We start from the raw sequence: 12,103 nt of genomic DNA, 5'->3' as shown, positions 1-12,103 counted from the left end.
ATGGCTGTCAGCTGTTATGTGGGTGCTGAGAACCGAGTCCTCTGCAGGAGCACTCAGTGCTCTTAACTGCTGATCCGTATCTCCAGGCTTAAATATGCGATTTCCTGTCGTCAGCCGTCAACCACCCCATTTCTTAAAGTCACTCATCCAACACCTGATTTTTAAAAATATTTTACTATTTTTATTGTATGTGTATGCGTGTATTGCCTGTGTGTAGGTCAGTGCACCCGTGTCGTGCAATGCCCACGGAGGACAGAAGAGGTCGTGGGATCCCCTAGGACTGGAGTGACGGACAGGAGCTAGCTGCGTGCGGGTGCTGGGACTCGAACCCGGGTCCTCCGCAAGAGCAGCCAGTGTTCTTAACCGCCGAGCCATCTCTCCAGCCCCCAACATTCCATTTCTTAAAGTCACTCATCCGACATGATTTCCTGTCGTCAGACATCCAACACCCCATTTCTTGTCGTCAGTCGTCAAACTCCCGATTTATGCCTGGGCCGGAGGAGGAAGAGGAAGCAGAAGAGGAAGCGGCAACTCTGCTCCCCCGCAGGGCCAGTCTCACGTTTTTTGTGCCACAGTTGTGCGAGGAAGTTTCAGGACTGAGCGCAGAGCCCACAGCACCGTGTGCAGGACAGAAAAGGGATGCGCGACCGCCCTGCTCGCTTCCCGCGCTTCCCGCAGGCTTCCAGGAGGGTGGGCCGGCCGGGCGGCGGGTGCTGGGAACCGAGTGGGACCGCCGCGCCTCGCAGGCCGTAAATCCCGGCATCGCCTCATAAATCTGGGCAGGCGCGCGGCGCACACCCTCCAGAAAGGGGGGAAACAGGCGCCGGAGGCAGCGGCTAATGGAAAAGAAATTGGAACCAGGAGCGTGTGCAGCCGGGGCCGAGCCTGGCCCGGGAGGAGGGCGTGTCGCACACGACTCTCGGGAATCGCGTGGGTGATCCTGACCTCGGATCCGCGTGGAAAATCCTGGTCTTGGACCCGCGTGGCAAATCCTGGCCTCCGACCCGCGTGGGACTCGGACCCGTGACTCTTTGTAAAAGATGGAAGACCAGGTGGGGCACAGTCCCAGCACCCAGACGGAAACATCCTGCTTCCTGGGGAAGGTGCTGGGATTCCACGCGGGAACTCGGGCCCCTGTGGGTAGGAACGTGAGGACTCCCGGTGACGCCCCCGAGTCCTCCCCCCCACCTACCCACCGAGGAAACGCACTAAGCACTCAGCAAAATGAGCGACAACGATACGCGGGTCAATCCATTTAATGTCCCGGGAGGGGCTTCCACAGCAAGCGTGTGCAGGGGACAAAATATCAGTACCGGGGCAGGTACCGAGTCCCAGCACTCGGGAGGCAGAGGCAGGATGATCTTCCCAGAAGCGAGGCCAGCCTGGTCTACGCAGCGAGTTCCAGGCCAGCTGGAGCGCAGTGTCGTTGGAGCCCAGCCCTGGATCTCCCGGGGCTAGCCTGGGCTCGAGCTGCTAGTCCTCCTGCAGCCAGATCCTGAGAGCCGGGATGACAGGTGGGCGAGACCAGGCCTGCAAATCAAACATAGGACCGGGGGCGAGGTTCGGCGGGCAGCGTGCTTGTAGCTGAGTGTGTAGAGTGCTTGTAGCTCAGTGGGTAGAGTGCCTGTAACTCAGTGGGCAGAGTGCTTGTAGCTCAGTGGACAGTGATTCTAGGTCAGTGGGCAGAGTGCTTTTATCTCAGTGGACATAGTGATTCTAGGTCAGTGGGCAGAGTGTTTGTAGCTCAGTGGACATAGTGATTCTAGGTCAGTGGGCAGAGTGCTTGTAGCTCAGTGGACATAGTGATTCTAGGTCAGTGGGCAGAGTGCTTGTAGCTCAGTGGACATAGTGATTCTAGGTCAGTGAGTTGAGTGCTTCTATGTCAGAGCAGAGAGCTTGTAGGTCAGTGGGAAGAGTGCTCGTAGCTCGGTTGGTGGACAACTGCAGACCTGGGGAGGCCCAGGTGGCTGGCGGCTCCATCCTGGTTCCTAGCCTGGGCTACGTGAGCCCCAGAGCCCCAAACAGCTTTACAATCCGAGAGGAAACCTGTGTGTGAGGCCAGGTGTGACGTCGGGGGACAAAGTGCTCACAACCAGGGCAAAGTGTGACATGACGAGGAAGTGCGTCACAACGTGAAGCTGTGAGGAAGTGCGTCACAACCACTTTAAGGTGTGACATTGGGGAGGATGTCACAGCTGTGCTCACGTTCCGATGTGACGTCAGGGGAGGAAGTGGGTCCCGTCTTTTCCGCTTCCGGGGTTTCAGGAGTTCCAAGCTCAGCGGCCCTCTGCACACGGCCCGTCCGCTCTGCACACGGCCCGTCCTGCTCATGCTCCGCACTTTCAGGATGCCGAGCTTGACAACAGTATTTACAGTATTGCACTTCCCGGGATTCACTGCATTTCGGCGGGCTTTGGCCCCAGTCCCCGTGAAGTAGAACGTCCACTTCCGGGTACCAAAGGGGGGGGTCAGAGGTCAGCTAAGCTAGGGCAGAAGCAAAGTCGGCGGAACCGGAAGTGGACGCCAGAGAAGGCGAGTCCCCGCTCCAGTCGGCCAGGCCTGAAGCCTCTGGTGGTTCAGAGACCGGACAGACGACCGGAAGTGGCTGACCGGAAGTCCAAGAGGGCCGGAAGTGGACAACCTAGTCTCTTCTCCACTAGACAGGGCCTCAAGACTGGAGAGACGACCGGATGTGGGCGGCCGGAAATGGACAATCGGGTCTCCTCCACTCTGCCAGGCCTGCAGCGTCTGGTAGTTCAGAGACCAGAGGGACGACCGGAAGTGGGAGGCCGGAAGTTGACGCCAAGTACCTTTTCCACTCGGCCAGGCCTCCATCCTCAGGCGTTTTGTTATTGCTATGGGTGCTGGGAACCGAGTCCACGTCCGTCCAGTCCGACTCCAGCCCTGAGGCTCTGACGTCAGACATTCGAGCTACTTAGCTGCATGCACGGGGTGGGGGGCTGGGTGCTTGGCGCTCGGTGCTGGGTGCTTGGTGCCCCGTCAGAGCCCCAAGGCCTCGGCGTGCTTCCGCGCCTTGAGCCGCAGGTCAGCGATGCTCGAACTCTTGCTGCTGCTCTTGGCTGCAGCAACCACGGCGGACTCGGCCAGGGACGCCAGCGGAAGTCCAAAGGGCGGCGGCGGGAACATCAGGTACGGCGCATGTGCCAGGTGCGGGTGCAGGTGCGGGTGCGCCACGCCTTCCAGCTGCAACTGCGCCTGGACCTGCGGGGACACCCAGGTCAGCACCGCGGGGGACTGTGCACAGCACCCGGCGAAGAGGTAGAACTGATCAGCACAGTGGCTGACTTTGCACAGCACCCGGACCACGGAGGAAACTGAGGTCAGCTCCGAGGAGGACTGTGCACGGCACCGGAACCACGGAGGAGACTTAGGTCAGCACCACAGAGGACTGCACAACACCCGAACCATGGAGGAGACTGAGGTCAGCACTGTGGAGGACTGTGCACAGCACCCGGCGAAGAGGTACACCCGGTCAGTACCGCGGGGGACCCTGCACATCACCCGGACCACGGAAGGGGCTCAGGTCAGCACCGCGGGGAACTGCACAGCACCCAGACCATGGGGAAAAGAGGTCAGCAACTAGGAGGACTGTTTCCAGCATCTGGACCACAGCAAATACTCAGCTCAGCACCACAGGGGTGCACACCACCCCGGACCCTCAGCTCAGACCTAAGTATGGCGGGGGGAGCACCTGAAACCCACCTGCTGGAATGGCATCCGCAGGGCGCCCATGTTGACGTAGGGGGCGACTCGGCACGCGTCCAGGTGGCTGGCGGTGCCCAGGATAACGCCTGCGAAGAGACAGACCTGGGGTGAGCGCGGTGCTGTGTGCTTGGTGCCCCAGATCAGCCTCGTGCTGCTTGCTCGGTACCCCCCACCCGGTCACGCACCTTTGTGCATCTGGTTCTCCTGTTTCCGGCACTTGGCTCGGCGGTTCTGGAACCAAACCTGCGGGAGAGCAGAGGAGCACCGAGCAGTGAGCACCGCGCAGGGCACAGGAGCACCGAGCAGTGAGCACCGCGGAGAGCACAGGAGTACCAAGCAGTGAGCACGGTGGGTGGGACCAGCACCCAGCCGCGGAGATCCAGCACCCTGATGACACGAATATCACCTAGCCGAGTCCATCCAGCACCCTGATGGCAGGAATATCACCAGCTGGCTAAATCCAGCACCCTGCCTTCAGGAACACCCGGTCCAACCCCTACCCTGACTCTGACCCCGAGCTCAATCCACACCGCGCAGGCACTCAGCCTCCTGAAACTGCCTGTGCCCGCCCCCCCCTTCACTGTGCTTACGGCCCGGAAACTCGGTCAGACCCGGGTGGACCGACGGCCTAGTCCACACGGCCTCTTCCAACCGCCCAAAACTGAACATTTCCGGTTCAAACTGGGTTCGACCTTCGCCCTCCGCTTCCCACTTAAATCGAAATGACCCAGTACCGAGTCGTTTCCGTTTTCCCGTCGGTCCGGATGGAACCGGTTGCATCCGCTTCTGGGCGGCGGCGAGCGCCCCGGATCCCCATTCGTCTCCCCTGGCCCCGGCCAAACCGGGCAAATGGATCCCAACCCCGGAAAAAAAAGTGCTGAACTCGGTTCTTCCCCGCGCTCCGCAACGACTTTCCGTAGGATGCTCGGCGGCTTGTCCCGAGCGACTCGCGCTCAGCACCTCGCGCTGCGGCAGTCCGTGCGCCGCGCCGCCGGGCCCCGCGCGTGCTGTGTGCTCGGTGCTCCCCCCGCGCGGTAATCGGATTCCAGGGTGATTTCCATCGCAGACAGTGAATAATGACATTTAATTTCGCCGGCGCGATCAGCCTCCTGAAAGTCGGTAATGAAATTAGCGCGGCGGGCCGTGTGCAGCGCCATTGATTTACCGCGCGGCGCTCGTTGCCAGCCCGGAACACCCGGTGCGGGGTACGACCGCCGGGGGTACTCAGTCACCAGCACCGCCGCGGACAGACTTCCGTGAGGACCGACCACTCACTCACGGCGGGGTTTGAGGGTAGCTGCTGCGGGAGCGGTGGGAGGGGTACTGAGCACGGCGGGTCAGCACCCCGGCACATGCGATCTGTTTACATTTCGGAGCGGGGGTACTTAACAAACTGAATCACCACCGCGAAAAAAGGAGTTTTCGGCCGCTCAATACCCGACTCCTATAAGGCTTTTAGATTTGTTTTTATAGCCGGGATACTGAGCACGAGGGCTCAGCACCCGAAAAGGACCAGTTTTCTGCTACTCAGTACTACCGGACACACAATCTGAGTTTTTCTCTGTTGGGGTACTTAGCAAATTGAATCAGCACCCGGAAAGGCCCAGTTTCCTGCCAGTCAGCACCCCGGAAGATGCAATGTCGTTTTTAATTTCGTTGTATATTGCGGTACTTAGCAAATTGGATCAGCACCGTGAAGAGGACCAATTTTCTGCCACTCAGTACCGCGCAAGATGGCAATAATTTTTGTTCGTATGTTGCGGTACTTAGCAAATTCAATCAGCACCCCAAAAAGGCCCAATTTCCGGCCAGTCAGCACCCAGATAGATATAATCTGTTTTCATTGCTTTTTATGTTGGGGAACTTAGCAAATTCAATAAACACTCCGAAAAGGCCCAGTTTTCTCCCACTCGGCACCCCAGCAGATGCATTATTTTTTGTTTGTATTTTGTGGTACTTAGCAAATTGAATCAGCACCCCAAAAAGGCCCAGTTTTCTCCCAGTCAGCACCCTGGTAGCTGCAGTATTTTTAAAATTTCTTTGTATGTTGCGGTACTTAACAAACTGCATCAGCATCGTGTCGAGGACCATTTTCTCCCAGTCAGCACCGGGGCAGATGCAATCTTAATTTCTTTTTTGTGTTCCAGTACTTAGCAAATTGAATCAGCACCCTGAAAAGGACCAGTTTCCTGCCACTCAGCACCCATGTAGAGCCAATCTTAGTATCTTTTCCTCTGGTGGGTTACTTAGCACGATGGCTCAGTACCCGGGGCCCGGAATCGAATTCGGAGTCGGGCGGTTGTTGGGGTCCAGGGTAGATAGTCGAGGCCGGATGGCATTGAACCCGAGGCCCAACTTCACCTCTTTGACCCCAGGACGCTCAATCCATCCCCGAGAGATCCACCCACAATGCGCTGCCCACTGCCCTGCAGTTGGAGGCTCGGTCCGCTCCCGTCGCACGGGGCCTGGGGGTGTCGTGTGAAATCGTTAGCGGTACCCCCAGCCAGCGTCATCCGTGCACCCATGACGGGGTTGCTGAGAGTGCTGGATGCACGGTGCTGCGGACTGCACTGTCATTTGCCGGCTTTGCTCTTTCTTTCCGGCGATCCCTCCCCCGCCGCACGCGTTGTTTATTTAGCCCGCGTCCCCCAGGGTCTCCCGCCCCCGCCCCCCACGGGCCCGGCCGTCAACGACCCAGACGCGGCTGATTTGCATCCGCCCCCCCGCCCCCCGCCCCCGCCTGGAAGTAAATACATTAGCGCGCTTCTTTCAGGACGATGAGCCAGGCCAGATGGATCATCACGAATTCATGCGCTGCTCCTCGGGGACCCGGATCGGGGCAGATTGGGGCGGCTCGGGGCGGCTCCGCGACCCCCGCGCCCCGCTAATCCGGCCCCGAGCGCGGGCTCGTCAACCAACCTGCAGCTGGGCGGGGGGAGCGGGCTTTGAAGACGGTGAGCCTGTGCTCCGGGAAGAGCGGGGGCGAGTCCACGGGTCCGGGTGCAAAGCCCGAACAGGGGGTCACGGCCCTGTTCGGAGTTCCACCTGCATTAAGCCCCGGGCCAGGTGCAAAGATCCCGCGTGCAAAGCCTCGACCTGTGTGTAAAGGCACCTGTGTGCAAAGGCACGAGGGTACAAACCTGCATCCTTCTACAAAGGGCAAGCCTGCACCCGTGTGCAAAGTCTGCAATGTGCAAGTCTGAACACCACGTGCAAAGTCTCCTATATGCAATCGCACATCCCGTGTGCAAAGCCCCCAATGTGGGAGCCTACACTCCGTGTGCAAAGTCTACAGTATGCGAACCTACACTCCTTGAAGTGTCCAACATGCATTCCTGCACCCCGTGTGCAAAGTCCTCAATATTCAATCCCACACTCCATATGCCTAGTCTCCGCTATGCAAATCTACACTCCGTGTGCAGTCTTCTAGATGCAAGCCAGCACCATGTGTGCAAAGTCCTCCATATGCATGCCTGCACCGGCTGTGCAGTTTCCGGGATGCACACCAGCTCACCATGTGCAAAGCTGTCCATATGCAACCCCACGCCTGTGTGCAAAGTCCTCAATGTTCAATCCTACACCCGTGTGCAAAGTCCCGCTATGCAAGCCTACACCCCACGTTCAAAGTGTCTACTGTGCCATCCGGTGATCATGTCCAAAGTCCTCAATATGTGAGTCTGTGCTTTGTGTGCAAAGTCCCTGATATGCGATCGCAGGCAAAAAGTGTCCATTATGCCCATGTGCAAAGCGTCTATGCAATCCCACGCCTGTGTGCAAAGTAGTCGACGCGCAATGCTACACAACCCTACAGTCGTGTGCACAGTCTGCACTGTGCACTCCCACATCCGGGTGCCAACCTGCCCTATGAAATTCCACTCCCGGTGCAATTCTGCAGTATATGCACCCTCCTGCCTGGGAGCAATTCTCCACCGTGGACTCCCAAACCCGCGTGCAAAGCTGCACCGTGTACTCCCACTTCGGGGTGCAATTCCACACCCGAGTGCAAACGTGCATTATGCACTTCCACGCCTGTGTGCAAAGCTGCACCATGCAATCCCACACCATTGTGCAAACCTGCACTGTGCACTCCCACACTCGTGTGCAAACCTGCACGATGCAATTCCACGCCTGGGTGCAATTCTGCAGTTTGCACCTCCACACCCGTGCGCAAGCCTGCACCGTGCAGTCCCACGCCATGTGCAAAGATGCTCTATGCAATTCCATACCCGTGTGCAAACCTGCACCATGCACACCCACGACAGTGTGCAAATCTGCTCTATGTAATTCCATACCCGTGTGCAGACCTGCACCGCGCACTCCCACGCCCGTGTGCAAAGCGGCTGTGTGCGATTCCACGGCAGGGTGCAATTCTGCAGTACACACCCCACAGCCATGTGTAAGCCTGCACCGCCCGCGTGCACCCCGTCCCTCGCCCGCCCGGTGCACCCCGCACCTGCACGCGGGCCTCGGACAGCCCGAGCCGCTGGCTCAGCTCCTCGCGCATGAAGGCGTCGGGGTAGTGCGTCTCGTCGAACAGCCGCTCCAGCTCGTTCAGCTGCTCCAGCGTGAAGTTCGTGCGGCTCCGGCGCTGCTTCAGCCTCTGCCCGTCGTCGTCCTCCCGCGGCTCCTCGCGCTTGTCCTTGTCCAGCGGGCCTGGGGGGGCAGCGCTCAGCGGCCGGGCAGGAGGGACCCGGGCCCCCTCGGACTCGCCCCCGTCCCCCCGGGACCCTGGAGACCCCGGGATCCGAGTCCGCCCGAGACTCCGTGACCCAGGACCCGAGTCCCTCCAGGCCCCCGAGTCCCCGGCCCGCGCCGCCGCGGGGTAAATGCTATTTTAAACCCCAAAATGCCCATAGGATTTGCGCACGTGTGCTGTCCTGCGGGGCTGTGTGCAAACCGTGGTCCCGGCCTCGCGCAGGGTCAGCTTCCGGCGAACCCCGCGTCCCCTTCTGGCTGCACATTTCCCCCCCACTGTCTGGGGGTTTCCAGCCTGGTCTGGCCTTGGCACTGTGTTTCCGGGGTCCCACGTCCAGGATCCCCCCCCCCGCCCGTTTCCCGCATGCGTTCCCGGGTCTCCCTTTCTCCCCTGACTCCCCACTGGCTCTTCCCGGATTTCTCACAATAGTTCCCGGTTTCCCCCTCTCTTCCTGGGATTTTCCGCCATCTCCGCGGATCTCCTCCCTTTTCCGGGTTCCCCACATTCTTTCCTCGAGCCTCACCGTCTCCACGATTGCTCTTTCTTTCCAAGTTCCCCCCATGTGTCCGGGTTTCCCACCGTGTCCCGGGATCCCCCCTTTGTCTCCGGGTTTCCCACACTCTTCCCTCGGTTCACACAGTCCTTTCCGGTTCCCCCTCTGTCCTACATTTCCCCCTCTTTCCGGGTTCCCCCTCTCTTCCTTGGATTCCGCACTGTCCCCGAGTTTCCCGTTTCCCACATTCTTGTCTGGTTTCCCATCGGCTCCCCGATGTCCCCCTTTCTTTCCGGGTTTCTAGCTCCCACTTCGTTTCCGGATTTGCAGCTCTCTAACCCGCGCCGGCCGCACACCCCACGGAAACTCCAGCCGCCCTGCCCCGCCGACCGCCAGGAGGATGCGCCGTGTCCTTCCGGATCAGATCGCGGCCGGCTCAGTCTGGCTCCAGCGCAGACCCGGCCCCAGGCCTCAGCGCAAACCCTAGGAAAGTGCTTAGCTCGGTTACTTAGCCTGCCGCTTGCCTGGGTGCTGGAATCTTAGTCGCCCCCAGAGCCCCGCAACCTTCCAGACGAACCCGAATGACTGCGGAAACTGGGGTGCTGGGGGGCTCGGTTCTCCTCGTCCTTAAAGGGACATTTGCAGACAGCGATTTCCGCACCCCCCTCCCCCAGTAGATCAGGCCCACAACCCCTGGTTTCACCAACTGGATGCGGTTGGGTGGGAGCGGCTTGGCCGGGGCACCGAGCTGACAGCATCACCCGCTTCTTCCGACCCGCTTCTGACACCCGCAACGTCAGAACTTCTGACATCTTCCCGCCTCGCCCCTGAGGCTGATTTTCAGGCGGATTCGCCACCCGCCACGGCAGGCGCGGAGCCCGGGGGCGGCGGGTTTGAGGGACCCGAGGGCCGTGTGCAAAGCCGCGGGGTCGGGAAACCTGCAGACTCATCGCGTTGGCAACGGAATCTGCCGGGATTTCGCCCGTTTCTTCCCCGACTTTCCGCAGGATGAGCAGAACCACCGAGTCTGACACTCAGTACCCGGGTCGGCACCACCCACCCGGGTCCGGCCAGCCCCGCTCGGCGTCGAGATCGGACACCCAGCACCTTCCCGGGGAGGGCGGCTCGGGGCCACCTGCGGACCTTCCCGCCCCCTCCCCAAACCCGCGGATCCGAGTTCGTTTTGCACACGGCCGGCCGGGCGCGAAGTTGGGGTCCAATCGGACGCTGGGCTGCGCGGCTCATCGCGCTGAAACCCGCCTTCGATCACTTCCTCACCGCGCCCGGGGGGTTCGGGGCTCTATCCGGATCCCGCTGGATCGGACCGGGTGGGACCGGATGGCACCAGATGGGACCGGGTCGGAGCGGATGAGACCAGGTCTCCCCGTCTTACCGTCTACGCCACGGCCGGCGCCGAAGTCCCTCAGTTTGTCCCGCTCGGCGTCCGGGTCGAGGCGCAGCGCGTCGCTCGCGTCCAGCGAACTGGATTCGGATCCGGATCCCGACCGGCCCGAGCCGGTTTCCAAAACTTCGCGGTAAGTGACCGAGTCCTTCCTTGGCGCCGGACCCGCACTGCCGTCGCGGGCCTGGGGGTCGAAGGACTTGGACACGAAGGCGGTTAGTTCCTCCATGGCCCCGGGGGGCGCGGCCGGGAGACCCCGCGGCTGGGGCGTCGGGTCGGTGCGCACGGCCCCGGTGCAGACGGGACGGAGGCGGCTCGGGTGCACTCGGCGCTATTTATACTACGGCGCCTCCGCCCCGCGCGCTGTCTGGAGCAATTACGGCTCCCGGGCGCGGGCCCGACGCACGTACGCGCCCCCCCACCCCGCCTCGCGGGACGCGGCCACGCGGGTTTCAGGACGATGCGCCGTCCACGCGGGTTTTCAGGAGGATGCGCCGTCCACGCCGCTCGGGTCCCAGCCTCGTTGGCGCCGCACACCGGGCCCGGGATAGGCCGCGGCTGCAACGTGTCGCCTTGTGGGGGGGAGGACTGAGCACACAGCACCGCGGATGGTGGACGAGGCGGCGGAGGACCCGGGGCCCGGCCGGGCAGTTGTGCAGTGCTCGGGATGTTGAGCGACTCACAGATCTCGATGATGCTGGACGCGGAAGCCACAGAAACCGGTTTGTGCCAAATCCCTGGGGCAGGGAGGGAGGAAGGAGGGGGAAGGCAGGCTGCGGTCACTTAGGGGGTTCTGGGATATTCGATACCTGTGACGTGCGGGGCCTTCAGCTGGGACGTCTGACGTCACTTCATATACACATGATGTAGGGATCCTGGCCTTCCTACACATTCAACTGTAACGTCTGATGTCATATACTTATAATGTAAGAACCCTGGCATTGGAGCATGCAGCTGGAACGTCTGACGTCATATGCATATGACGTGAGGACCTGGGCCTTACAGGGAATTCAACTGGGACGTTTGACGTCACGTCATACACATATGACATAGGATCGGGCCTTCCTTCGATTTCAGCTGGGACGTCTGACGTCATATAGGTATATCGCAGAGACCCAGGCATTCTGAGGCACGCACCTGGGACGTCTGATGTCATATACACACGGCTCCAGGACCTGCCTATCGAGAAGTCATATACTGTGAGGTAGGGACCCAGACATTGTGATGCATTCAGCTGGGATGCCTGATGTCATATACATACGACACGAATCCAGGCATTCCAGTGCGTTCAACTGTATGTCCGACGTCATATACATACAGCATAAGGACCCTGGCATCCCGGGGCACTCAGCTGTGACACCTGACGTCATATACCTATGACTAGAGACCCGGGCCTCCCGCCTGGCCTTTTGCTGCCCTTCGGCCTCTGTAACCTAGTCTCTGCACTATTCTCCCTACACCTGGCCTCGCTCAGGGGGACTCTGCACAAGCACCCTGGAAGCCACAGCCCAAACCCCCAGGCAAGCCCTGCGCTGGGGCCCACCATTACATTCCTGAAAAAAAATCCAAGTCATTCTGGCTGAATGTGCAGCTGGGTGGGGACTCAGCAAACAGCACCGACAGCACCAACGCTGAGTCTGCAATGGGACCCCGGACACACGGACCCAGTCCTGAAAGGTAAGGCAGGAGGACTCCCGCCTCCCGCAACTTCCGGCTGGTGGGGGGGGCGGGGAGGGAATGGAGAAGATGGAAGCACGAGCTTGGGCTTCTGGGTAACGTTGAGGCC

The 12,103-nt window shown here is 60.6% G+C and overlaps 1 protein-coding gene across 1 annotated transcript; it reads right to left on the bottom strand.

The window, feature by feature from the left end:
* Positions 1-1,723: 1,723 nt before the first annotated feature.
* On the bottom strand, positions 1,724-11,052 carry Shox (short stature homeobox). The gene is made up of 5 exons (XM_008853051.3): positions 10,309-11,052; positions 8,180-8,379; positions 3,912-3,969; positions 3,724-3,812; positions 1,724-3,222 (listed from the first exon to the last, which is right to left on the bottom strand). The coding sequence occupies exons 1-5, from the start codon at positions 10,544-10,546 to the stop codon at positions 3,001-3,003; spliced, it is 807 nt and encodes a 268-aa protein (XP_008851273.1). The 5' UTR covers positions 10,547-11,052; the 3' UTR covers positions 1,724-3,000.
* Positions 11,053-12,103: the final 1,051 nt, after the last annotated feature.

Source organism: Nannospalax galili, unplaced genomic scaffold (genome assembly GCF_000622305.1).
Source record: "Nannospalax galili isolate Female #2095 unplaced genomic scaffold, S.galili_v1.0 scaffold3027, whole genome shotgun sequence".
NCBI lineage: Eukaryota > Metazoa > Chordata > Mammalia > Rodentia > Spalacidae > Nannospalax > Nannospalax galili.
The sequence above is the reverse complement of the archived record's forward strand: the minus strand, read 5'-3'. Positions and strand labels throughout refer to the sequence as shown.